Genomic DNA, 26,161 nt, shown 5'->3' on the forward strand with positions numbered 1-26,161 from the left:
CATTATTAAGGTATTTCCTAATCTTTATAAATAATCAAAACAAGATGAGATTAGGATTACTTGCTCTTCAAGTTACTTCAAGCTTACTTCCAACATTCTCCCTCTTAAGCTTGAAGTCTCCAAGTCTTCAACTCCAATCATGCTCCTCATTTCTTTGTATCGAATTCTTCCAAGTCCTTTAGTCAAGATGTCTGCTCTTTGTTCATTCCCTGGTACGTGTTGTACTTCAATCTGATTGTTGTCAACACATTCACGAATGAAGTGGTATCGTCGATGTATATGCTTGCTTCTACCATGGAAAACTGGATTTTTTGTCAATGCGATCGCAGATTTATTGTCAATAAGTAGTACTACTTTCTCACTCTTCTTCCCTATGACTTCAGCAAGCAAGTCCTGGAGCCAAATAGCTTGCTTTGCTGCTTCAGTTGCCGCCATAAACTCCGCTTCACAGGACGAGAGAGCAACTGTTTCTTGTTTCTGCGAACTCCATGTTATGGGCGAGTTTAAGAGATAAAACACATGTCCCGTTGTGCTGCGTCCATCATCCTCGTCCACGTTATGGCTTGCATCACTATAGCCAACTAACCTTACTTCTGCTGCACGTTTAAATGTTAAGCCGTAGCTAAGTGATCCTTTCAAGTACCGTAGAATCTGTTTTATAGCCGCAGCATGTGAGATCTTTGGAGCCTGCATATATCTACTCATGACACCAACTGCAAAGGAAAGATCAGGCCGTGTGTGGAGAAGGTATCTAAGACAGCCAATAGTTCGTCTATAGTCCTTCTCATCGACACTAGTTTCCTCGTGAGCCTTAGACAGTTTTAAACTTGGATCGAATGGAACATGAACTGCATTGCACGCTTGCATTCCGGCTTCCTCTAAGATTTTCTTTGCATATCTTTCCTGTCTCAATGTAATCCCTTCACTGTGTTGATCAACCTCAATACCTAAATAGTATGTTAACTTGCCTAAATCGCTCATCTCGAATTTTGTGGCCATTCCTTTCTTGAACTCTTTGATCATCTCTAGACTTGAACCGGTTACCAAAAGATCATCAACGTAAACAGCCACAAGTAGCAGATGTTCTTTATCCACTCGTCGATACAATGCTGGTTCCTTGGAGCATCTTTCGAACCTTAGTTCACTGAGTACCTTGTTTAACTTTTCATTCCACGCTCTTGGAGCTTGTCGTAGACCATAGAGAGCCTTCCGTAGTTTATACACTTTATTCTTTTGACCATCGACTATGAATCCTTCTGGCTGAGAGACATATACTTCTTCTTTAAGGTCTCCATGTAAGAAAGCGGTTTTTACGTCTAAGTGGTGCACTTGCCACCCTTTTGCTGCCGCCAGAGCTAACAGAAAACGGACAGTTTCTATGCGAGCCACCGGAGCAAACACTTCATCAAAATCAATACCGTGTCGTTGTATGTAACCCTTTGCTACCAACCTTGCTTTGAACTTGTTTATACTTCCATCAGAGTTGCGCTTAATTTTAAAGATCCATTTGAGTCCTATTGCTTTTGCTCCAGCCGGAAGTTCTACCAAGTCCCACGTTCTGTTTTTCTCTATCGATTTAATCTCGTCTTGGCAAGCATCTCTCCACTCTTCCTTCTCTATTGCTTCTTGGTAGCTCCAAGGTTCATCGTTTATACTTAATAACAGTCTTTCTCCTTCAAGCTCAGCCAACAAGATGTAATCGTCCAAGTAACCAGGCTGTTTTCTTTCTCTTTGAGAGCGTCTCAACACGGGCTCTGCTTCATCATCGTCATCACCATTATCCTCCTCGTCTTCTTCATCCTCCATTATCGTGTTTGGTTCAAGTGTAGCTGCGGTTTCTTCTGGACTAGGCGTTGTGATGTTCTCATCAATGCCATGATTGCCGTATTGACCGATATTGACGTGAAAAGATCCACTTGTGTCTGCTTTGTTGCTTGTCGTCCATGTCCATCCTTTGCTTTCATCAAATATTACATCCCTACTGACCATTACTCTTTTACTTGTTGGATCAAAGAGTCTATAGGCTTTTGATCCTGGTTCAATCCCGAGATGTACAAGCATTTTTGACCTATTATCAAGCTTCTTTAGATGTTGTGATTCCACCTTTGCGAATCCAATGCAGCCAAATATACGTAGATGACCAATGTATGGTTTCTTGCCTTTGAAAAGTTCGTATGGTGTCTTGGCGTTGATGACACGGCTTGCTGCTCTGTTTATAATGTATGTAGCATGTCGAACCGCTTCACCCCAAAGATAGTTTGGTAGTTCCATATGCCTCAAGATACTTCTTGTCATGTTGAGAAGCGTTCGATTTCTCCTCTCTACGACCCCGTTTTGTTGTGGAGTGTACGGTGCCGTTAGATGCCTTAGTATTCCGTGTTCTTCACAATATGAGTTAAACTCATTGGATGTGAATTCACCACCTCGGTCTGTCCTAAGTGTCTTTATTGTAGCTTCGCTTTCTTTCTCAACAATGGCTTGGAATTTTTTAAACTTGTCGAACGCTTCCCCTTTATCTCTTAAGAGCACCGTCCACATATATCGACTATGATCATCGATCAGAACAAAGATGTATCTCTTTTGTGATGACGTTGGTGGCGTAATGGGTCCGCACAGATCACCATGGATGAGTTTAAGTACTGTATCAGCTCTGTATGAAGTTGATTTTGGGAAAGCATGCCTTGCTTGCTTTCCAAGTATGCAAGAAGAGCATGTTTCTTTATCACTTACTATTTTCGGTAGGCCGTATACGAGTTCCTTGCTGGCCATTAACCTGATTGCTTCTCTTCCTATATGACCCAACCGTGCATGCCATGTTGTTGATTCATTACTAGCCGATGCCACTAAACATCGATCATCTCTCTCGATATTGACTTTATAGAGACGGTTTCTTGACCGTTTGGCTTCAGCGATGAGCTTTCCTTCGCGATCTTTCAAAGTGAGATAGTCATCCTTCATCCGTACATCACATCCACACTCTGTAGCCTGCCCAAGACTTATTATATTGCTCTTTAAGTCTGGGATATAGTAGACATCAGCCAATATCCTCTTGCTCCCATCTCTTGTGTAGAACAATATTGGTCCTTTACCCTTGATGTCAATACGAGAGTCGTCTCCGAATCTTACCTTGCCAGTGATGGTCTCGTCTATGCTCTTAAAATACCTCCTATCACCAGTCATGTGATTGCTCGCCCCATTGTCTAGATACCATACCTTATCATTGTCTTTACTTGTCTCAAATATTAGTGGATTAACGCTCTTTTCGTTAAGGTATACTACCTCATGAACCATCAGCTCCTCTGCTTCCGTAGTATCGTTATCTTTTGTTTCAGTCGCCTCTTGCAACTTTAAGAGACGATCAGGACATACTGAAGCAAAGTGTCCCATCTTATCACAACGGAAACACATGATCTTGGACATGTCAAAGGTATCTTGGTAACGATCTTGGTATCTATCATTATATCTTCCTCTGCCTCTTCCTCTATTGTAAGACCGGTTTCCTCGACCACGACTTCTGAAGTTACTATTTTGATCACGGTTGCTGGTGTTCGAGGTAGAGTGTGTGTGCTGAGATTGAGGTTGAGTTTCGTTGCTTGCATACATGAGTTTGCTCTGAGTTTCTTCTTCTTCTTCGTCTTTCACTCTCTCCTCATAAGCTTTAAATCTTCCAACGATATTCTCAAACTTTGCGGTCTTGAGATCGACAAACTGCTCAACTGTTGCAACGAGTTGAATGTACTTCTTGCGTGGGAGGCAAGACATAAATTTCTTTATAAGCTTATGTTCCTCAATAGGTTCTCCTAAAGCGGTTGCTTTGGATGACAATTCGGTCAATTTTCCAGCAATATCATCAATGGTGTCTTTGTCTTTCATCTTCAATCTCTCAAGATCAGATGCTAGTGTTTGCAATCTTGCTTCTCGAACTAGATCAGCTCCTAAGTATCGTTCTTTGATAGCATCCCAAACCTCCTTTGCCGTCTCCAAGTTTCCCAATTGTAATATGAGCGTCTCGGGTAGTGCCTGAAATATTAGAGCTGTAGCTAGGTCATTCTTTTCACTATCATCTGATTCATTCTCCACCAGATCCCAAACTTTGTTTATCTTCAACACTAATCTGATCCTTATCGTCCACACCGCATAGTTTGTTTCAGTAAGGACCGGACAACTTATCTTAGAGGATCCTCCTCCTTCTTTTGCCTTTGACACAACAATGTCTCCCATGTTTGTTGTATCGTTAGTTCTTCCCTAGAAGCTCTGATACCAAATATAGTTTCAACTGATTGTAGAATAGGTTTAATAAGAACTTGCTCTCTTATTAATCTCTTGAGAAAATCACTCAAAACTCAAGAACCCTAATATAATCACCTCCAAAATCTCTTCAGGTTGCAACAAGTCTGCAACTTCTTATATAGGGTTATAATTTCCTTTTTTTAATAGACTTAACATTATTAAGGTATTTCCTAATCTTTATAAATAATCAAAACAAGATGAGATTAGGATTACTTGCTCTTCAAGTTACTTCAAGCTTACTTCCAACACCTGCGTAGCAGGTATTATCCTAATGGTGATTTCTTATCGGCTAGTCTGGGATCTAGACCATCTTTGGTCGGATACTGTTGGAAAAAGGACTTCGTCGAGATGTTGGATCAGGGGAGGATATCAATGTGTGGATGGATAAGTGGTTGTTTGATGATGTTCCGAAGGCACCACTGAGGAAACCTGTCCTTTTCAATCTGGACTTGCGTGTTTGTGATCTGATTTGCCCTCAAACTAAGACATGGGACCTGGCAAAGTTACAAGAAAACTTCTTTGATGCGGATATAAAACTGATTTTGAAACAGAAACCGGCTATGGGGGAGAAGGATGCTTACGAGTGGGTGCATAACAGATGGGGAGCATACACAGTGAAGTCGGGGTACTGGTTAGCCTGTTCTTTGGATCAGTCGGAGGTTCGCAAGGAGGCATTGGCAAGACCTTCTCTGAATGAGCTCAGGAGTAAAGTGTGGAAGGTCAATACAGCGCCAAAAATTCGCATTTTCTTGTGGAAAGCTTTATCTAATGCACTATCAGTGACGGATGAGTTGATTGCTAGGGGGATGAAGATTGACTCAAGATGTCAAAGATGTGGTTTTTCGAGTGAATCGATTAATCATATTTTATTTTCTTGTCCGGTTGCGAGGCTACTATGGGCACAAATTGGGTTCCCTTTTCCTCCCAGAGGTTTTGAGAACCGAACTTTACTGGAGAATTTTGCCTATCTACTGGAAATCAAATCGAATAAGGAGCTCCCTGATGCTCTTACTCGTATCTTCCCGTGGGTCCTCTGGATGCTATGGAAAAATAAGAATGCTTTTGAGTTTGAAGGTAAAGAGTACGCAGTTGAGGCTACAGTGGAGAAAATTAAAGATGATGCAAGACAATGGTTTCAGGTTCATCTCCCCACGGTGAACAATGAGGAGACTTGTCGCAGAAGGAATAGTAAGGTGCAGTGGAAAGCTCCTAGTGCTGGTTTTTTAAAGTGCAACGTAGGTGTCGCCTGGACTAAAAGTACTAAACTAGCTGGGGCGGCTTGGTTTGCTCGAGATAGCAGAGGGGTGGTTCAGTTGCATAGCAGGAGAGCTTTTAGTGGAATTGACTCATTAGTAGAAGCTAAACATCTTGCTCTTGTGTGGGCGATTGAAAGCATGGCTTTTCATAAGATAAATAAGGTGTTTTTTGAAGTAGAAGCTCCTGATTTGGTGGGTGCGATTACGAGACCTCGGGCTTGGCCTGCCTTCAGGGGCTATGGTGCGGAGATTCTTGAGGTGTTACAGAGGATAGGTGAGTGGGAGCTGCAGTCTATTTCAAGAGAGGAAAATAAATGTGCTTTCTTGATGGCGAGAAGTGTGACAAAGGAGCAACGCTTACAGTCTTATGTGGCACAAGGAGAGCCGGAATGGTTGAGACGGGTTCTTGATGAAGACAGGGCAAGGAGGTGAGGAACTGTGTGGTGTGTGAAATTACGTTTTCCTTACGTGGGTATGTGAAGGAGCAGGGTTATGGAGGGAAGACTGTGAGTTTACCAGCTATGGAATGATGATAAGGATATGGGTGGGGTTTGTTGGAGCTGTCGACATGGATGAGTTTTTGGCTCGGTTTATGTTTCTATTTTATTTTGATCTTTGATCATTGTCTTTGCTTCTATGCTACTTCTTTTGTTTCTCAGAGTTAAAAAAAAAAATAGAGTACATTATTTTTTTTACCATCTTTATTAATATTAAACAAAACCAAGTACAAAGCTCAAAAACAAAAGTAAATTACAGAAAAAAGCCCACAAGAGTAAGACTATTCATTTACTCTATTTTTAAAGTTGAATTTTTTTTATAAATGGTCCCTCACTTTTACAAGTTTTCATTTTTACCTTAATAAAATTATATATTATAACTTTATACTTTTCAATATCATTAAATTCATAAAATTAATAATTAAATTAGCTGAAAATTTAAATGCACTAATAACTTATATTAAACAATAAAATACAACAACATAATAATTAACAAAATAAATATACATAATCCATAATAAAATATAAAAAGATTCAAACTTATCATTCTAGAAATCTACTATAAAAAAATTGTTGGACCTATTAATTAGACTTAACCTATTATATACAACCAATATTCATAACATAACCCTATTACTATATATCAACCATGGTTAGTTACTGATATTCCGAAAACTATGTAAATAAATCGAAAATTTGATAGACAATAACCAATGACTTACGGTTTTACCAAACAAAATTTTACTAATCATATTTTTTTCATATTGTTGTCGTCTCCCGTAAGATGAATTTATCGACTACACATTCATAGATTTTTTTTATTGGAGAAATTGCCAAATATGACCATAACGTGATTTTAAACACAAATGTATACCTTAACTTGAAGCAAATGAAAAACTAACTCAAAAGGCTAGTGAAATTACAAGTCACCTCTTATGACCAAACAATTAAAATTACAAGTCTTTTGGAGGCTTTGTAAGTCTTCTGCAGAAAATCTTCTCATATTGTTGATCTTAAAAATAATTTATAAATTTTATTAAAATTATTTTAATAGGGGAAAATTAAATCATGTATTATAAAGATTTGTAAATGATATAAATTATGATATAGTAAAATTGAAAAGTTTTCAACACATATAAGTGAATGTAGTGAATCATAGTATTCTTTGGTTTAAGGCTTGGTAACATATGTTGTAGTATTGTTTGTATTTTTTAAGGTTAGATTTTGGAAGCTTAACATTTTTGAAAAATTAAAATTTAACCTATATATGTCTAGTTTCGTGTATATTAAACAATTTCAAAATATATTTTAAGTTTAGTGAAGTGTTCTTTTATTTAGTTAGTTATTTCAGTTTAGTGTATAAATTTAGGGTCTATAAGACTTCTTCTGGGCGAGTAGTATATTTAGAGGTAGAAGACTTCTTTAAAAGTCTTCTGAATCGAAAATATGTAACGTAAATGAAATTTTTTTATCTCCATATATAAGGAAAATGTACATATTCTCTATTTTCCTCTCAAATGGCTGCAACAAAAATGTAATGATTCCCAATAAAACTCTCAAACCTCTCTCTAATCTCTTTGAACTTGAAAACATCAAATCTTATATGAATTTTTCATTTTTTTTTGTTTCATCTCACTAATTTATCTTGTTTTTGCAGATTTTATATCATATGGTTCTCATCTTCCACTTCTTTAAACATAAATCTATAAATTTTGGATATCTATTTTTTTTTTTGTTCTATAAAGGTTTTTCAGATATGGGTATTTGAACGTTTTTGGATATACAGGTTTTTTCAGATATGGATTTGGATATGCAAGTTTTCCAGATCAGGGTCAGACTCTAGAAGTCTTCTAAAATATTATACACCAGAAGACTGACTTCATGCTGGAAGTCTTCTCGTGGAGTCTTCTCTCATGTCTCTTCTATCATAACAGATTTGAGCGTTTTGGTAAGTTTCCATGTGTGATTTTTCTTCATTAGGTAACCTCTTGTTGCACAAAGCTCTTACCTTTTTCTCATACTAACACTCTCTAATCTTTTTGAACTTGGGAACACCAAACTTTATATCAATTTTTTATTTTTTTATCTCATGTCTTTCTCACTAATTTATCTTGTTCTTGCAAGTTTTTTATTACATGGTTCTCATCTTCTGCTCTTTTAAAGATATATATATATATATATATATCAATTTTGTGTGTTCTATAAAAATAAATCTATCTAATTTTTACTCATTTTCTCTGTTTTGGAGTCATTTGAACGTTTTTGGATATGCAAGTTTTGAGATCTGAGCCAGATTTTGGAAATCTTCTCGGAAGTCTTCCAAAATATAAGCCCTAGAAGACTTCTACTAGACAGAGTCTTCTAAAACATATTCCCTAGAACACTTTTTGGAAGTCTTCTAATGTAGCTTCTCCCATGTCAAGTGGAGTCCAACTTTATCTTTATGGAGGAATAATCTCTAACTCCATGTATAATAGTTTTATTTATGGCATGTTTTGTGATTTATGTGTGTACTCTTTTAGTTGTACTCTTTTAGTTATATAAATGATTTTTGTGGTAAATATGTTTATGTTTACAATATTATCTTGCCAAAAATATTTGAATTTAATTAAGTTATTGATACAACTTCAATAGCAAAACAAAATAACACAAAAAATTAATCAAATTTACTAAAACTAAGGGAGAAGATTTCTAAGTAAACTTAGTCAAATTAAAAAAATATCAAACATTACATAAGTTCAAACATATAAAACTTTCAATAGAAGTCTTTTGGGAAGTTTTCTCGGAAGCCTTCGGAAGTCTTCCGAAAAATCTTCCGGAAAGTCTTCGGAATTCTTCCGGGAAGTCTTTCAGGAAGTCTTCTCTGAAGACTTTAATTTTAAGCGGGAAAATATAATATAAGTGGGAAATTAAAATTTAGGCGGAAAACTTAAAGTTTAAGTGAAAATTAAAATTTTAAATCTCATGAAAATTTAAAAGCATATCTTATGATCTAAGAAGACATATTAAACCATATAACTTGATAATCTTGAAGTTAGTTAACATTTTTGAAAGTTTAAAAAATATCTTAAAGTTACTTAACAAATTTACAAAAAGCTAACGTAAAAGACTTCAGTGGAAATCTTCTCGAATTAGCTAGAAACATTAATAAAAATGTATATTGCTAACCTCATAATTAAAATCAATTAAGTTATGAATTTCAATCAGGAGCCCCAATATCGAGTAATATACATGAATTAACAAGAAAATGTTAAAAACCCTTTATAATTTTAGAGAAAATGAAAGTTTATTAAACATTGACGTAGAAGACTTCCACAGAAGTCGTCCAACAAAAGACTTCCAAGAAGTCTTACATTTAGGTCATTTTTCCAATTGAAAATTTACAAAGGAAGACTTCCATAAAAGTCTACTCTACATCAGACTTTTTTGGGAGTCTACTCTACAACAGATTTCTTTGGGAGTCTTCCTTTATAAATATCGGCTTACTTTTGTTTTTGAAAAAAATCTCAAAATACCAGAGAAGACTTACCGGTAAGTAGTCTATGATAAAAATGTTAGTTTTGCAATTGACCGATTTGTGTCAGAAATTTGACTTTTTCTAGAAAACTTACATGGAAGTCTTCCATAAAAAAAATTAAACTTAAATATTACATTAACTATACGACTTACATAGAAGTCTTCTCAGGTTCTTTTTGCAATTGAAAAATAAAACTAAAATATTTAATTTTAATTAGACGAATTCCATGTAAGTCTTCCGGCAGAAGACTTACACGAAAGTTTTCTGTGATAACCAAGGTTTGAACAGAATCTCGAAAAAAATTCTGGAAGGCTTCCGTGTAATTCATCTTCCGGATGACTTATATGAAAGTCATCTAATTAAAATTAAATATTTAAGTTTTATTTTTCAATTGCAAAAGTAACCTGATACGACTTTCACCAACAGTAAGAAAACTTCCACCGAGAGTTCAGAAGACTTACATGGAAGTCTTACACCGGAAGACTTCCATGTAAGTCATCTAGATAAAGTTAAACTTCTGACACAATCCGGTCAATTGCAAAACTAACTTTTGAACTTTAGACGACTTACTATTATGTCTTCTCTCGTATTTTCGAGATCTTTTTGCTTACAAAGAAAAATTGAAAGATTTCTTTGTCGACGACCGGTTACGGCCGGTGAAGCCCACAAAAGAAAATCTATAATGGCCCATAACACAACACAAACACGAAGCCCATAACAGAACATATTTAACAAAAAAAAGCGTGGGTCCCACAACTTGCTGACGTGGTGCTTCAAAAAAGAGAAAACTGTCTCATTATATTATAGATCAGATATGGTTCGTGTTATGTCTAACACCTTTAGTTAATAACGGGTTTATTTCTTAAATTTGTTTTGAAAACATTGATCTATTGTGTGTATAAGTTTCCATTCGTTCGATATTTCATTATACTTGTAGCGACTTTTGTGTGATTGACCTAAAAGTTTAACTTTCCTTGGGAAATTCTATATTTAGTAACTTTTGATGTGTCACTCTTCCCAACCAAATAGACTACGCATAATGCTACAAACAACACAAAATGAGGAGGCTATTCTTAGTCTTAGCTCGTAAAATTACCTACGCGAAATCTCCAAAAAAGAATAGGAGCAAGAATTCACAAGAACAAAGAGAGAACGAGAGAGAAAAATATAAAGATCTCTCATGATACTTTACCAACCAAAAAACAAGGATCTATTCGGCCAGAAGAACAAAAAGTAGTAGAAGTGAATATCCTCATGAGCGTTTACAGGTAAATCATCGGAGAAAAAGAAGCTATAAGCCAATATGAAAAACAACAGGAACGTAGATTCCTCGAAACAGATGTTAGAGGGCGTCGAGATAGATCCAAATGGCGAAAACACAACCAATAGCAATAATGCCGAGAGTAGTGGAGGTGGGATCTTGAAAAATGTGTCGAGGAATCTCGGTGTGGGATCAATAATCAGATCGATTAAAAAGAGCGGTAATCTCGGTCTTCATAACACGAGGAAGAGCGGAAACTTGGGGCCTACGCTACCTGTTGCCCTAGAAAAGAAACAAGGGCCACAAAGAGTTGAGAGGACCACGTCTAGTGCGGCTAGGGGACTACAGAGTCTCCGGTTCCTTGATCGGACCGTCACAGGACGGGAACGTGACTCATGGAGATCCATCGAGAACCGTTTCAATCAGTTCGCCGTTGATGGAAAGCTTCCCAAGGAAAAATTTGGCATTTGCATCGGTATAACTATAGATACTTTGATTTTTTCACGTGACCATATAATATTTTGGATTTTATAATAATGTGTGTGTGTGTGTGTGTGTAAGGAATGGGAGATACATTGGAGTTTGCGGGAGAAGTATACGAAGCATTGAGTAGGAGAAGACAAATGAACACCGAAAATGGGATCGATAAAGAACAATTGAAGCTCTTTTGGGAAGATATGATCAAGAAAGATCTAGATTGTCGCCTCCAGATCTTCTTTGACATGTAAAACCAAATTTTGTTCTTTTGGCTTCATTATGAAAAAAAAAAATATAGCAAATGAATTAATTAACAGTTGTGGTTTAGGTGTGACAAGGACGGAGATGGGAAGCTAACAGAAGAAGAGGTTAAAGAGGTGATGGTCTTGAGTGCATCGGCTAATAGGCTCGCGAATCTCAAGAAGAACGCTGCGTCTTATGCTTCTTTGATCATGGAGGAACTTGACCCTGATCACCATGGTTACATTGAGGTTTCCATCTTATTGTCATTTTCATCCTCAAACTAGATCAACTGGCTAATGAGATTAACGGTTCATAATATATTAGCCCTTTTAACATCCACATTCATAGTTTTGGAGCTAGGCTTTGATCAATCAATTCGAAGTTATCAATCATATGATAAAAATTAAGTTAACAGAATTATGAAACCTGATCGACCAGCTAAAACAAACTATGTATGTTTTAGACCAAAAAAATTAGCATTCACCAACTTTATTTCCGTTTTAGATTTAAACCAAATTTAATGTTTTGATTAGAAATCATTTTTACTAAGAATTTGTTACATTATTTTTTGTAGTGGTTGGTTTTGGTTTAATCCACAAAATAAATTTTCATTTTAATATAAAACTAGATCTCGATCTGCGCAACCGCACGGGTTTTTGTTTTCAATTATTTTTATATAATTTTTTTTTCAATTCTAAATTGATATATATTATAATATATATATATGTATATCAAATTTTGAAACATAATAAGTTTACGGTATATTTTTTTCATTGAATAGATTTTTTCAAACTTTCACATGTATTTGTATCTTTTTCTATATCTATATATATTTGGATTATTATTTCATTATTAAAATTGTAACTATATATATAAAGATTAGTAAAATATTGTTTTATTGTCATATTCAAAGATATTATAATATTTTACAAATTTAGAAAGTTAAAAAAAAATTAAACTTTTCGCTTCATAGATTTATATTATCGAGTAAATAATTAAACATTTAGTTTTTGTTTAATTTTTAAAATAAACTATATAGTTTTAAATTTGTTTTCATTGGTTTAATATAGTAAATATTAATCATTGTAAGATAATATGAGTTTTCTTATTTTAAAAAAAAAACTTTATAATTTTAAAAGTTAACATCGACAAATATTAAAATAATTAACATATGGAAGTATAATATTACAACATTAAATTATATCTATTTAATTTATACAATCCATAATTTCAATGGATCATCTATTGTTTAAATCCAATTATTGATAGCCTAATAAAAATTTCTGGTATGCACAAAATTTAAATGATAAAATTAGAGATTAAATGTAAGATACTTTCTAGGAATATGTCTGTCAATTTTTTTAAAAAATCACACATGAATCAAGGTTGTGACTTATGTTTTAATATATAAGATAGGTTTTGAAAAACATAAACAATAATTTGTTTTGAAACTCAAAAGTAAAATAAAGGCTATTGCAGTAAATATATGTTCACTCTGACAGTTGTATAAATTTACATGAACCAGATGTGGCAACTCGAGGTGCTATTAACAGGAATGGTAGCAAACCCTGCAGACAACAAAAAGATGGTGAGGAAATCTGAAACGCTAACGCGAGCCATGATCCCTGAACGTTACAGAACGCCAACGAGCAAGTACGTTTCAGTAACCGCTGAGCTAATGCTCGAACACTGGAAGAAGATTTGGGTCGTTATATTGTGGCTCGTTGTCAACGCCTGCCTCTTCACTTGGAAATACACCGAGTTCTCATCGAACCCTCTTTATAACATTGCGGGGCGTTGCGTTTCCGTCGCTAAAGGAACCGCCGAAATGCTCAAATTCAACATGGCTTTGGTCTTGGTCCCCGTTTTACGAAGAACCCTAACGTTCCTCAGGTCTTCTTTCTTGAGCCACGTGATCCCATTCGACGATAATATCAACTTCCACAAGTTGATAGCCGTGGCGATCGCACTCACTTCCTTGCTACACACGGCACTACACTTGCTATGCAACTACCCCAGGCTAAGCACTTGTCCTTACGACGTGTACTCTGAGTACGGAGGAAAACTCTTGGGGCACAAGCAACCCACCTATTTAGGTCTAATGCTAACCCCGGTTACGGTTACGGGACTTCTGATGATCGTCTTCATGTGTATCTCTTTCACGCTCGCCATGCATTACTTCAGAAGGAACATTGTGAAATTGCCTAAGCCGTTTAATGTTCTTGCTGGATTTAATTCATTTTGGTATGCTCATCATTTGCTGGTTGTTGTCTACGCTCTTCTCATCATTCATGGTTACATTCTTATCATCGAGAAGCCGTGGTACCAAAAGACGGTATGTTTGTTATATACAAAAGCCAATGTACGTTAGTATTAATTAAGTATAAACTGAACATATACTCTCTCTTTTTTTTTAAATTAGCTAAACGTTAATGACTTTTGTGTGTGTTATTTTTTTTTCTTTTTAAGTAACATTTTTTTTTGTAACTGTTTAAGTAACATTTTTGTTGTGTGCAAGAATTTAGACATGGATGTACGTGGCTGTACCTATGGTGTTGTACGCGAGCGAAAGGCTTTTCTCGCGAGTTCAAGAACACAACCATCGTGTCCACATTATCAAGGTAAGTTAATTAAGAAAGTTATTGTTTTCATTTAACATTATTAAATTATAAATGTATGAAGTATAACTATCGCTATTTTTATTGTGTTTGCTTTCCTCGTGATTTTTTGTGCCTAGGCTATCGTATATTCAGGTAATGTTCTTGCACTCTATATGACAAAACCTCAAGGGTTCAAGTACAAAAGTGGCATGTACATGTTTGTCAAGTGCCCGGACATCTCCAAATTCGAATGGTAAGAATACTTTTTCTTAAAGAAAATGTAACCAATCATTATATTATAACTTCGCAAAATAAATATTATGTTTCCATCATTTTAATGTTCTAGGCATCCATTCTCTGTCACTTCTGCACCCGGAGATGAATATTTGAGCGTTCATATAAGAGCATTGGGAGATTGGACAAGTGAACTTAGAAACAGATTTGCCGAGGTAACTTCTATTTTTAACATCTGATTTTGTAAATCATATGACGTATGATTGTATGAACATGGCCTCGAAATAGTAGTTCGTGAATACAAATAGAATGTACGTATATAACACATAGATAAGTTTGTTTTTGTCCGATTTGAGCAAACTTGTCGGTTAGTCTGTTATTGGTCCCGTCATGTATGATTCACTTGGGCACTTGAGCCTCATTGACCAAGTTATTCATGTAATCGTGCCAATTTGAATTAGTCTGTTTCGTCTAAAGATATTTTACCCTTTTTATCAATTTACAACAATAACGGTTTTTAACCCAAATTAAAGGTTAAAGAGTTAACTCTTGTTTCTTGTAGACATGCGAGCCACCTCAAGCATCGAAACCTGGTCCAAATAATCTTGTTAGGATGGAAACAAGAGCAAGAGGTGAAAATCCTCACATTGAAGAATCGCAAATCTTGTAAGTAAAAATCTTTTATCACCCGATCAATTGAGGTTGTTCTTGCATTAGATGATTGAAACATAATAACATCCGATTCACCAGATTTCCACAAATATTCATCAAAGGACCATATGGTGCTCCGGCACAAAATTATGAGAAATTCGATATCCTTTTGTTGATCGGGCTAGGGATTGGTGCAACCCCATTCATAAGTATCCTAAAAGACATGCTGAATAATCTCAAACCTGGTACTCCAAAACCCGTAAGTAATATATGACCATATTAAAAAGTTTTTGAAGAAAGGAAGAGCATACAGATCAGTAATGGGGTGTGGTTTTGAAAATTTGAAAATGTAGGGGCAAAGGGGCGAAGGAAGTGTAGGAAGTGAGAGCTTAGGAGGATCTAGTGTAAATGGAGGTAGGAAGTTTCCACAAAGAGCATATTTTTATTGGGTGACAAGAGAACAAGCTTCTTTCGAATGGTTCAAAGGAGTTATGGATGATATCGCCGTGTATGACAAAAACGTAAGTTATTATGTTAATTTAGTCTTTACTACACAAATACCATAAAATACCACATAAATATGATCTTCTTATAATTTTTGTTTATATCATATATTATATATAATATCTTACATATTTCGGATAGTCTACTAATAAGTTCAAGTAGTAATTAGTAACATCTTAATTCTTAGACCAAAAATATTAATTATGTTATGAACATTGAACATGTGTTTTTTTTGTTATCTATTACTTAATTTAAATGAGTTTGTCTATTTGTATTGGCAGAATGTGATAGAAATGCATAACTACTTAACAAGTATGTACGAAGCAGGAGATGCAAGATCTGCTCTAATCGCTATGGTTCAAAAACTTCAACATGCCAAAAACGGTGTTGACATTGTTTCTGAGAGCCGAGTATGTTTTCTTTTTCTTTTCTTTTTTTCTTTGTTGTCCACTAACAATTTTATTAACCTTTAGTTATATACTTATAATTTATCGGTACTAAAACGGATGAGTACAATCTGATTTAGATACGAACACATTTTGCAAGACCCAATTGGAGGAAGGTTTTCTCTGAATTGTCAAGCAAGCACGAAACTTCTCGCATAGGTAATATGCGTTCTCTTATTTTTTTTCTTTGGTATTACAGGTAAAATGTTTTGTGTGGCCCTCATTAATTAACTATCATTCCATGTACGTATGAAACTTAGAGAATTTTTCAAGTCTTTACCTTTATGCTGTATTTTATTAATCAATTAATTGCATTGTATGAAAATTAGTATGGTCGTTCTTGCAAAATTGCTTAAGAAAAATTCAAAAGAAAATTAAAGTTTAAAATAAACTAGAAAACTCTATCAATAATAGTAATATCTCGCCATATTTTTCTTTGAACATTTCTACCTAGAATTGGCCTTTAGTTAGGGTATAAATCCGAGACGTTTTGATTATAAAATAGCTAGTTTTCTCGTTGCAGTTATTTATGACAAACCTGAATTTGTATGGTTTCAGGCGTATTCTACTGTGGAAGTCCAGCGCTTGTCCGACCATTGAATTCACTTTGTCAGGAGTTTAGTCTCGAGTCGTCCACTCGCTTTACTTTCCACAAAGAGAATTTCTGACATTTTTCCCCCTAAAATGTTTTCGGTTAAGTAAAACAACAAATTTTTGAATTCAATTATTCATTTGGTTATAAGGACATGTTGTAGTTTAGTTGGTTGAATGAAGTATGCTCTATAGCACTAGTTTCAGTCAACTCTAACAGTAATTGTCCTTCAGACGTCAATACCATAGTTCAAAATTTCAAATCACATGTGACATGTACGTAGTATTTTCTTAAGTAATGTATATATACATATATGTACATATTATGATCTTTTTACGTAATTATGAATTATCTATAACAAACAAGAAAACAGTTGATATACATGCATATTTTCTAAGAGTTTATAGTGAGATATTATAGTATTAATTATTGACTATAAACATAACAAATTTGATATGTAATGTTGACTAATGTTGTCAGTATACACAGATGGGACATTTATAAAAAATATAGATAGATAAATCTAGGGCTAGGCAATAAATCAGAATCCGAAGAACCGAACCGAATTCAATCCAAAAATAGTACCAAACCCAAACCAAAATTTGTTAAATATTTGAAGGGGTTCAAAATTTTGGTATTTAGAGAACCAGAATCGAGCCCGAACCAAACCGAAGTATTTTAAGTATCCGAATATATCCAAAATAGATTTATATACTTAAATATATTAATTATTTTTAGATTTAATATATAAAAATATCCAAAATATATAAGATATTTTAAAGTCCAAAATAATAAAAAAATATATACAAATCGTTATAAGTAAATGTCTAAAATAGCTAAACAATACTCTTTTTTTTTTGGACATCAAACATTCACAGACTCATGTTGACTCTGTAAACCAATGTGACAACTCTACATCCATGTGTACGACGAAAAACGGTTGTGTTCGAGTACTGTGTACCAAGCGATCCGCCTTTATGTTTTCCGTCCTTGGAACATGAACGATATATGAGTTGATGAAGCTTCTTCTCAAGAGCTTAATATCTTCCAGGTAACTTTCAAATACGAGCCATTTTTATGGTTCTGAAACCTTCTTCACCAATTGAGAACAATCCATAGCAACGTAACCCTAAATTGTCTTAGATTTCTCATGCTTTCCATGGCCCAAATGAGTGCCTCCATCTCCGCATGAAGAGGTGAGAGACATGCCCTTACATTCCTGGCCCCTAACAAACCCTAAAACCCCGGTAGCGTGCTGAACCAGCCTTGTCCTGAAAATAAATCTTTTATCCTTCCAAGAACCGTCTATGTAACACCATCTTCCTGTAGTCCTTGAATTCGGTATGTTCTGTGCCTCATGTACCAACATGGGAGTATTTATTACATGTGCCTCAGCCCAAAGTGTTGATTCCAATTCTGCTAAATTAAGCGTTTCTCTCGGATCAATATCAAGGTTACTGAAAATTTTATTATTCCGGGCCTTCCAAATGTATCATAATTTCCATGCAAACTGATGATCCTCCATTTTTGGGGTAACTCTCCAAAACAAATGGTCCATATTAGCAAAAAGCGAGCCAATAGAAAAAAAGTTTGGGTTCGATGGGATCTTAGATAGTGTCCACACCTGCCGTGCCGGGGGAGACTCAAAGAACACATGATTTATTGATTCCTCCGGATCTCCGCACCTTGCACAACATGTATCTCCTTGTATGCCTCTCGCTCTTAGATTTTTTGTAACCGCTATACAACCTGTCAGCAGCTGCCATAAAAATGTTTTAACTTTAGAGGACACTTCACTTTCCAGCAGAATGTCTTAAGTATATCCACATTGGGTTCATAAAATCCTGGTAGTTTTTCCTTGTGAGGATATATCCTTTCTATTTGATACCATGATTGAACCGTGTATTTTTCATTATTAGTGAAATGCCATCCATTCCTATCTTCCATCTGATTCCTACTCAAAGGAATACTTTCAATCATTTTTGCATCATGTGATTCCACCAAAGTCCTAATTGCCTGTTAATTCCATGTTCGGGATTCCTGATTAATAAGAGAATCCACTGTGAGGTCCGGGTAACTGTTATGAAAGTTTTTGTTAGCTGGTCTCGGGCGAGTGGATGGGATCCATGGGTCATTCCAAACTGAAATAGATGACCCTGTTCCAACCCATTTAATTAGTCATTTACAAACCAGAGATCTAGCTAAACAATACTCAAACACTAAAAATATTAAAAATATCTATTAACTTTTTATCAAAATATTCAAGCTAAAGCATTTTATATGTTAAGTTTAGGTATTTTGCAAACATTATTCAAAATTATATGTAATATATGATTTTATTTTAAAATTTTGGAAAATTTAAAGTATATATGAATTAAAAAATTTTAAAATAATTTAAAACAGGTTATCTGAACCCGAACAAAACCCGCAAAAGTCCAAATCGAATCCGAACCAAAATTTATAAATACCCTGTTGAGCTGAAATCTGTATCTCCAAATACTCGAAACCTGAATAGACCCGAACTGAACCCGAACGGGTACTCGAACGATCATACATCACACCAGTTAATATATATATATATATATTTATATATATATATACTAATACTAATCCTTTAAACATTATTTACCAAGTGATTTTTAAAAGTTTGCCTATATATGTCATCACCACATTTATTTTTATTAGAAAAAGATATATCTTAGTAAAAATGATGACATAGAATGAATCTAATTGTGAATAAACATTTGCATTTAATATTAATTTATATTTTTGGTAAGTTATTAGAATATAGATTTTCATTGAGTATGGAAGAGATGGATTTCCCGTTTACAGCAACAATGATCCACAAAATTGGGTCAGTATTTTATGGTTACCAAAACAAAATTCTTGGCAATCTCGCAACACACAAGAAGTTGAACTTAGGAAGCCGAGGGAGAGCTTGAACTATATCTCTGTTTGGTTTTAATATTTGTTATTCGGTTTAGTTTAATTATAACCATTGTCATGAAATATAATCTGGTAGCATTTGTTAATAACCGTATAAATATAATATCTTTATAATATATTTATCTTTATGTTGATTACTTATTTATATTCCTTCAAGCAACCTCACACTATGAATGTCTTAAATGCCTCGTGTAATATATGGGTCTCACTGTAAAAACCTTTTTAAAGTAAAACTATACTTTGACTCTCGCACCCACGTGGATGTTATTTTAGTTTGTAATGTAAGTGAGAGGAAAAAGCATGTTTTCTCTCTGCGAGTTGTCCCTAGGTGGGTGTAGCTATTGTTGCTTGTAGCTGCTTAGATCCCTTGATTTAGGCATATTTATAATTTTTTTGGTTAGTATGTTTTGGTATATGTTTTATCCTGTTCATATTGTATTGTTGTTAGATCCAAAAATATATTAGATATTATATAAGCTATTTATTCTTCAATTTGGTCATTTTTTATTTTTTTTTACAATATTTGGCTTGGAAAAAATTATATTATATTGTTTATGAACCTAGCAAATTAGTCTTTTTAAATTTACCACAATATATATTTTTAAAAAAAAAATTTATATATTTTGTTAATTTATATTATTGGAAATCAATGTCTCACCATTTTTATATGCCAAATAAATTTCAAATTACAACACTCATAAGTTTATTAATTTGAAGTAATTTTTAACATTAAAATTTTATTTCTTATTAATGTGAAAATATATTTAAAAATTATATTAATTATGAAAAAGTGATATATATAAATAACATAATTATATTAACTCCTTTTCATAATTATATTAACTCCTTTTCATAATTATATTAACTCTTAACAGCAAAAAACATATTTCAACCTCCAAAAATCTATTTTATGAAGATAATGGGCCTAAAGATAGAATGATAGATTGATGGCCTGAATATCTAACAGCCGGCCCATTTAGAAAGTTAACTAATTAGCGTAAGAAAAAAATTTGTTAGGTTAACGTTTCTACAAAAAAAAAAAAGAGTCAAAGAACGATTCGAGAGGGGAAATTTAGTTTTTTTTCCTTCACGATCCATCGAAATGGCTTATAAGTCCTTTCACGAGTCACAAAGATGATATCCATGGCGAAATCGTATTAAAAAGGTACGGATTTGGTTTTTATTTTGATGTTATAGCTTATGTTCGGTTTGTATTTGATATTTTCTTCTGCGCCTGATGGATTTCATGAACATGGTCTTCACTTTCAGATGTTAGGAATCAATGGTCAATTGGGAATTTCTGGGATGTAATAACATTTGTGTCGGGTTAAACTAATTTCGACAGAGAAGGCCAACCAAATCACTTCTAAGAAGATTCAAATCAGAGTAAGGTCTCCAGCAAAGCAAAGTGTTTTTATTACTCTGTTCTTTTTAGCAATGTCGGGTATAGATTTGAGCGAAGCTACTCTCTGTTTCATGTCGTCTATATTATTTTGTTTAGGATATCCTATTTGAAGCTGCTTATGTCTGTGTTTATGGTTTTGTTTTGAATTAGTGTTTATGTGGGTATTGGTTACTATTGAGTTCTGTTTTCTCATGTATTCTATGTTATCAATGTTTATGCTTACCTTTGATTGATTGTGCAATTACAGTTTTCTGAGTTAAAATAGTTTCATTTTAGGTTTATTATCTTCAAGGAATACCACTTGTTTCTCTGTATTGGGTCGCTTAAAAGCTGATGGCTGAGACTTAATTAATTTCAGACTATAGTTTGTCTTAGACTCGAAGCTGGTTAGTCTGACAACTTTATTTTTGAATATGTCAGTTAGAATGATATTACTTATCTATATTCTTTAGTATCAGCTTTTGTGTTTACGTTGATGAATTACATAGGATGGTGCATTTCATATAAATGTACTAACTATAAGTTTTTTAAAATGATTTCACTGTTGTTCATGAGATCCAAGGAAAAGAGAGAAAGGCTCAGAGGCGATGATACATAGCGAGACCAAAGTAGTGAGTTAAAACATATAGCCAAATATTAAAGGTCCTTGTTTATATTTTTTAAGTTCACAACTTCTGATTTATTTACACTATGTTCACATTTGAGGTAATACACATGTGTTTGATCATTATCATACCGTCAAGGAGATAAAAAGAAAACTGGTATGTTTTTATGCAATCCTGAAAACAAACTCAGCTTCATCTCTATATGTTATGCAAAATAATGAGATTGTCTACTTTGGTTTTTGTAGACCTGAGATACTCAGCCTGCAATTTCAAGAAAACAACACACTTACTGAACAACAGCAACAACACAAGGTTAGTAAACTACTATACAATTTTTAACTCTTATAATAATGAATTATTATATGATTAGTCCACGAGATGAAATTAATATAGAACATATAGGATTAGAAATGCAGTAGAAAGACAGCCTTTTGCATGGAGCGTGGATTTTCACCCTACATAATATGTTTTGGTATTAGTTTAGATCAAAACGCCTCATTTGCTAAACCGAATGATTTTATAGTTGTATCTAATTCATGTAAGACATAAGATCCTGTTTAGTGATGTGTTCAACAAATACATTACTTAGGTTTTGTAAAAGTTCTGATTTGTAATCTTTAATTCAATTATATTTTGGCACTTGATTTAACAATCTCAGTTTTCTAATTTATTTAAACCATTTCATGCAGATACTGGAATTGTGGTGATACGAAAGATGAATCCCATTTCATCGTTAGAGAGATACAACTGTAATTATTGGGTCAAACAAATGTCAATGGGCTTGTCCGATCATTATGTATTATGGCGTGAAAGCCTTTTCTAAAAATTAGTGAATGTATAGGGTTAATATCAGCGGCATGGAAATATAATTATTTAGAAAAAATCAGGGTTACGAACTTCTGTTTTAATAATTTAGATTGTAGAGTAAAACGTGACATTTACTCCAATTATCGATTTCTCTTGTCAATCAGGTGAAAAAGTTAAAAAAAATGTTTAGTCTGATTTTCGTTGAAAGTAATTTTTTGTTTTTTTTCTTTTGTCAACTATCCATTTATACTAGATCAAGTGGTGGTAGACGAGCTGATTATCCGAGGAGCATCTCCGTATGTCCGTGTTTGATCTATATGGAAAAAAATATATCTTTTTCGTCTTGCTTCTTTTGCTAGCGCATCTGTTTGTCCATTCCTACTTCGAAGAATATGAAACAAACTCACATCCTCAAAATGTTATTTATTTTGTTATATCTTTCTGATTTCACACTTATGGCTCTATGGTAACACCAAGCGGTGCAAGACAATCAGATTAGATAATATGGTACGGTTTAACTGCGGTTTGTATAAAAGAAACACATATTGTGAAATAACTACGATAAGTGGTTCAAAACAAAGTATAAATGATGACATGTATAATAAACAGTGTAACTGCGGGATATATATATTATGTAGGAACCAAAATTCACACCGTCGATTTCCTTTCAAATTAGAAAAGTTAGGAAAACCCTAATTTCCCAGAGATCCCGAATATCTGCTAAACCACACGCCAAGCAATCAGAACACGAAAATAAAGACGAAAAGAAATAAGAAATCGTAAAAAAAGAGCAAGAAGAGTCTTATTCCGAATTCGCGTATGAGTGTTAAAATAAGGTAGAAACCTCGGCTATGAGAATTGCCGGCGAGAATCCTAGTTCTAACAACCTAAGATTGCAAAACCTAGTTGAGTCGCAGCTCGAAATAACAAAAACAGAAAGTTGCCTAAATGCTCTAAGTGCTAAGTTTGCTCTAAAAAAGTTATCTCCTTGTGCCTCTCGCCTAGAACTCCTTATATACTCCCTCCAAGGTCGGTTTAAGCTTTACTGTTATGCCCTTTGGCCGACTTTAGCATCTTTCGGAAATATTCTATTTTCCTCGATCTTCGTAATTATCCATTCTCGCGGATAAAATATAAACGATGACAAAAAAATAAATAAATATAAACAGTCGTAGTACTGATGGGCTTTTACCGAATAAAATCGTAAGTGGGCTCTTAGACCCATTTTAGGTCTCTTTTGGCCGTTTTTGGACTTATCTCGTTTATTACGATTTTCGAATAAGTTACCGCAGTTTTTATCGTAATGTCTCGACGACAACTCCACTTAGGAGTAAGGGACAGTATAGCCGTAGTTCGTAAGAGGTCTTATCGAGGTTTAGAAGAGAGTGCATGAATTGGTGTCGTCCCGACAGTTTCGGGTTGGATCGGCTTTTCGGGACAGACCATTCGACGATCGTCTAGTGGTTCGATGGTCGGAGTGACCTTCTTGGGCCGACCACTCGACGATCGTCGAGTGGTTCGATGGTCGGATCAGTCAACGATCGTCAAGTGGCATGCTTGGGTCGACCACTCGACGATCGTTGAGTGATTCGATGGATCGTCGAGTGGCCTGCTTGGGCCGACCACTCGACGATCGTTGAGCTGTCTGTGAGTTCGGTCTGGTTGCTCCGAGCATGTTTTTAGACGACTGATCGTTTTGGTGTTTCGGATAAGTCTTTCCAAGTATTTAAAAATCGAAATCTTTATGAAAAACTTTCCCGAAATAGTATCCTTAACCATTGATTTCGAGATAACCATTTTTGACCTCAACAGTTAGCCCCTAGCCTGCAAGCTTCGGAGACGATTCTTGCGCGCGAGTTGCATATTTTTAAGAAATCGGAATCCATGGTTAGGGATGTATGCTTTTTTTTTTTTGAAAGGATGCTTCCTGTTCATGTTTCTATAAGTAGTGAGCTCTCATCCTTTATTTTCTTCACACCTTCACCTCTCTCTTGATTCTCTCTGACTTCTCTCTTAAGCTTTCATTCTCAAGATGTCTTCTCCCCAAGGCGAAAAGAAAGATTGTGACGTTGAGATGAGCAACGCCGCCCCTCTTGCCACCACGCCAGACCCGCTTCCTTCCAACGGGGCACCGGCCGGCTTCCTTTCTTTTAGAGATAAGGTGGCGTGGCGCAATGCTGAGAAGGGGTCTGACGTTGAGATTTTGTTTCTTTCTGCCCCAACTGTTGTCCCAACTCCCGAGCTCGATGTCTAGGTTTTACCGAGCGCCGAAGCTCAGGTAGGAGTGGACGTTCTGGCGCAACCTTCTGGTTCGTCTACGACGCCGGTGCCGACGGATGATAAGGAGCAAGCCACCGAGTCGGTGCCTCCTCCTCCATCTAGAAGAGGGATTTTTCTGGCTCTACGTGCTCCCAGTGCTACTCCGGTTGCTCCCCCGAAAGATCAGAAGAGGAGATGCACCAGGGGCAACAATGGAGAATCTTCTCAACAAGGAGGATCGAGTCTAGTGTCGGGACACCGCGCAAAGGTACGTTTTTACCACCCTTTTTTTTTTTTTTTTAAAGTGGTGTAAAAGTTTTTAAATTCTTATGTTGCCTTTGTACAGTTTGTCTCTTTGATCGACGAGCTGATTAATGAGTGTGGGTCGGAAGCTGAGCGCCTTTCAAAAGAGTTGTCGAAGTCGCAAGAGAAGTCTTCTCAACTTGAAACTAAGCTGACAGACAACGAGGATACTCATTCTGCTGAAGTGTCCCGGCTAGAGGTTCAGATTGGGGGTCTTGAGCGGGATCTTGGGAAAACTGCAAGTTCTCTACTCAAGGAGAAGCAATCTCGGAAAGCTAAGCCTTCTGAGGTTCGTCGCCTCCAGAATCAAATCCAGAGCGAAGAGGGATCGAAGAGTCGTGATGCCGAGATGGCCGCTGACGTTCTCCGTGCTGAGTTTCAAGCCCGTTTGGCGAAGATTACCGTTTTCCTCGATTCCTTGGTGACCGTTCATGACAGGGACCTGGGCCTAGCGAATGTAGATGGTAGGATCAGCGAGGCTCAGTTGTTTAAGATCGAGGAGATTTTGTCCCCATTGGCCGAAGAGGCTAGACTGTTGATTCGCAAGGAGGAGCTTGCTACCGTCGACGGGGACTTTGGGTTAATCCTTACTGTCGCGAAGTTGGAGTGTGGCTCCTTGCCGTGTCCGGGTGAACCCGAAGGACATGATCCAGCAGCTGGAGAGGATGAGGGCGGAGCGGTTCCGAGTTTGGACGAGGTGGTGGTTGAAGGTGAGGCGTAAGAGCCCGAAGACGATCATGGTTTGCAGTCTCTTTCAAGAGATAATTTTTTTTATGTATTTGTTGTTTTTGCGTTTCTCACGGCCGAGTTTGGCCGTTTTTATGTTTTTGGAACTGGCATTATGTTTTTGCGTTTCTCACGACCGAGTGCAATCGATTAACAATGGATTATGGACCAATGGTATAAGAAAATTCACTAGAGCTGCAAGAGTAAAAAGAACAAATGTATCAATGTCTCGAAGATGTTCAATTTTTCATTGTCAGAGCTGGTGTGATTAAGTGAGTATGGAAATGATATCTGGAATTTTTAACCATGTCGACAATTTTCTGATTTTTTTTCTTGTAGAGTAATTAAAAAAGGAGAGAAAATACTCTCTCATCTCTCTAGAATCAAAAACTAAAACCCTAGCTGCCGTTCAACTTACTTTATTTTCTGCCTCTCTGGCGCTTTTGGCGTCGTGAGAGGCACCTCGCTCCAAATTTTTGCTCCTAACGATTCTTCATCCGTGGGTGAGGTCCTTGATCAAACGCGAGTTGTGGGGGTTTTTT

At 35.5% G+C, this 26,161-nt stretch overlaps 3 protein-coding genes across 5 annotated transcripts in view; 2 read left to right on the forward strand and 1 right to left on the reverse strand.

Moving 5' to 3' along the window:
• Nucleotides 1–26,161, reverse strand: part of LOC103873306 — a 728,778-nt gene that overhangs the window by 262,347 nt on the left and 440,270 nt on the right. The window lies entirely within an intron of this gene.
• On the forward strand, nt 4,671–5,978 carry LOC117126079. The gene has a single exon (XM_033273460.1). It carries the CDS (start codon nt 4,671–4,673, stop codon nt 5,976–5,978), a length of 1,308 nt encoding a protein of 435 aa, XP_033129351.1.
• On the forward strand, nt 10,812–22,474 carry LOC103873403 (putative respiratory burst oxidase homolog protein J). Of its 3 annotated transcripts, none has more exons than XM_033272584.1 (18): nt 10,812–11,296; nt 11,383–11,545; nt 11,627–11,789; nt 13,067–13,876; nt 14,067–14,162; nt 14,279–14,394; nt 14,488–14,590; nt 14,938–15,041; nt 15,126–15,285; nt 15,380–15,547; nt 15,812–15,940; nt 16,057–16,135; nt 16,535–20,679; nt 20,784–20,900; nt 21,482–21,561; nt 21,625–21,680; nt 21,770–21,836; nt 22,214–22,474. In XM_033272584.1, the coding sequence occupies exons 1-13, from the start codon at nt 10,864–10,866 to the stop codon at nt 16,642–16,644; spliced, it is 2,634 nt and encodes an 877-aa protein (XP_033128475.1). In that variant the 5' UTR covers nt 10,812–10,863; the 3' UTR covers nt 16,645–20,679; nt 20,784–20,900; nt 21,482–21,561; nt 21,625–21,680; nt 21,770–21,836; nt 22,214–22,474. The 3 variants fall into 3 exon arrangements, with proteins under 3 accessions (XP_033128475.1, XP_033128474.1, XP_009150059.1); XM_033272583.1 differs by having other exon boundaries at nt 21,482–21,530; XM_009151811.3 differs by having other exon boundaries at nt 20,784–21,530.

The sequence above is a fragment of the Brassica rapa genome, chromosome A06, assembly GCF_000309985.2.
Source record: "Brassica rapa cultivar Chiifu-401-42 chromosome A06, CAAS_Brap_v3.01, whole genome shotgun sequence".
Classification (NCBI taxonomy): Eukaryota; Viridiplantae; Streptophyta; class Magnoliopsida; order Brassicales; family Brassicaceae; genus Brassica; species Brassica rapa.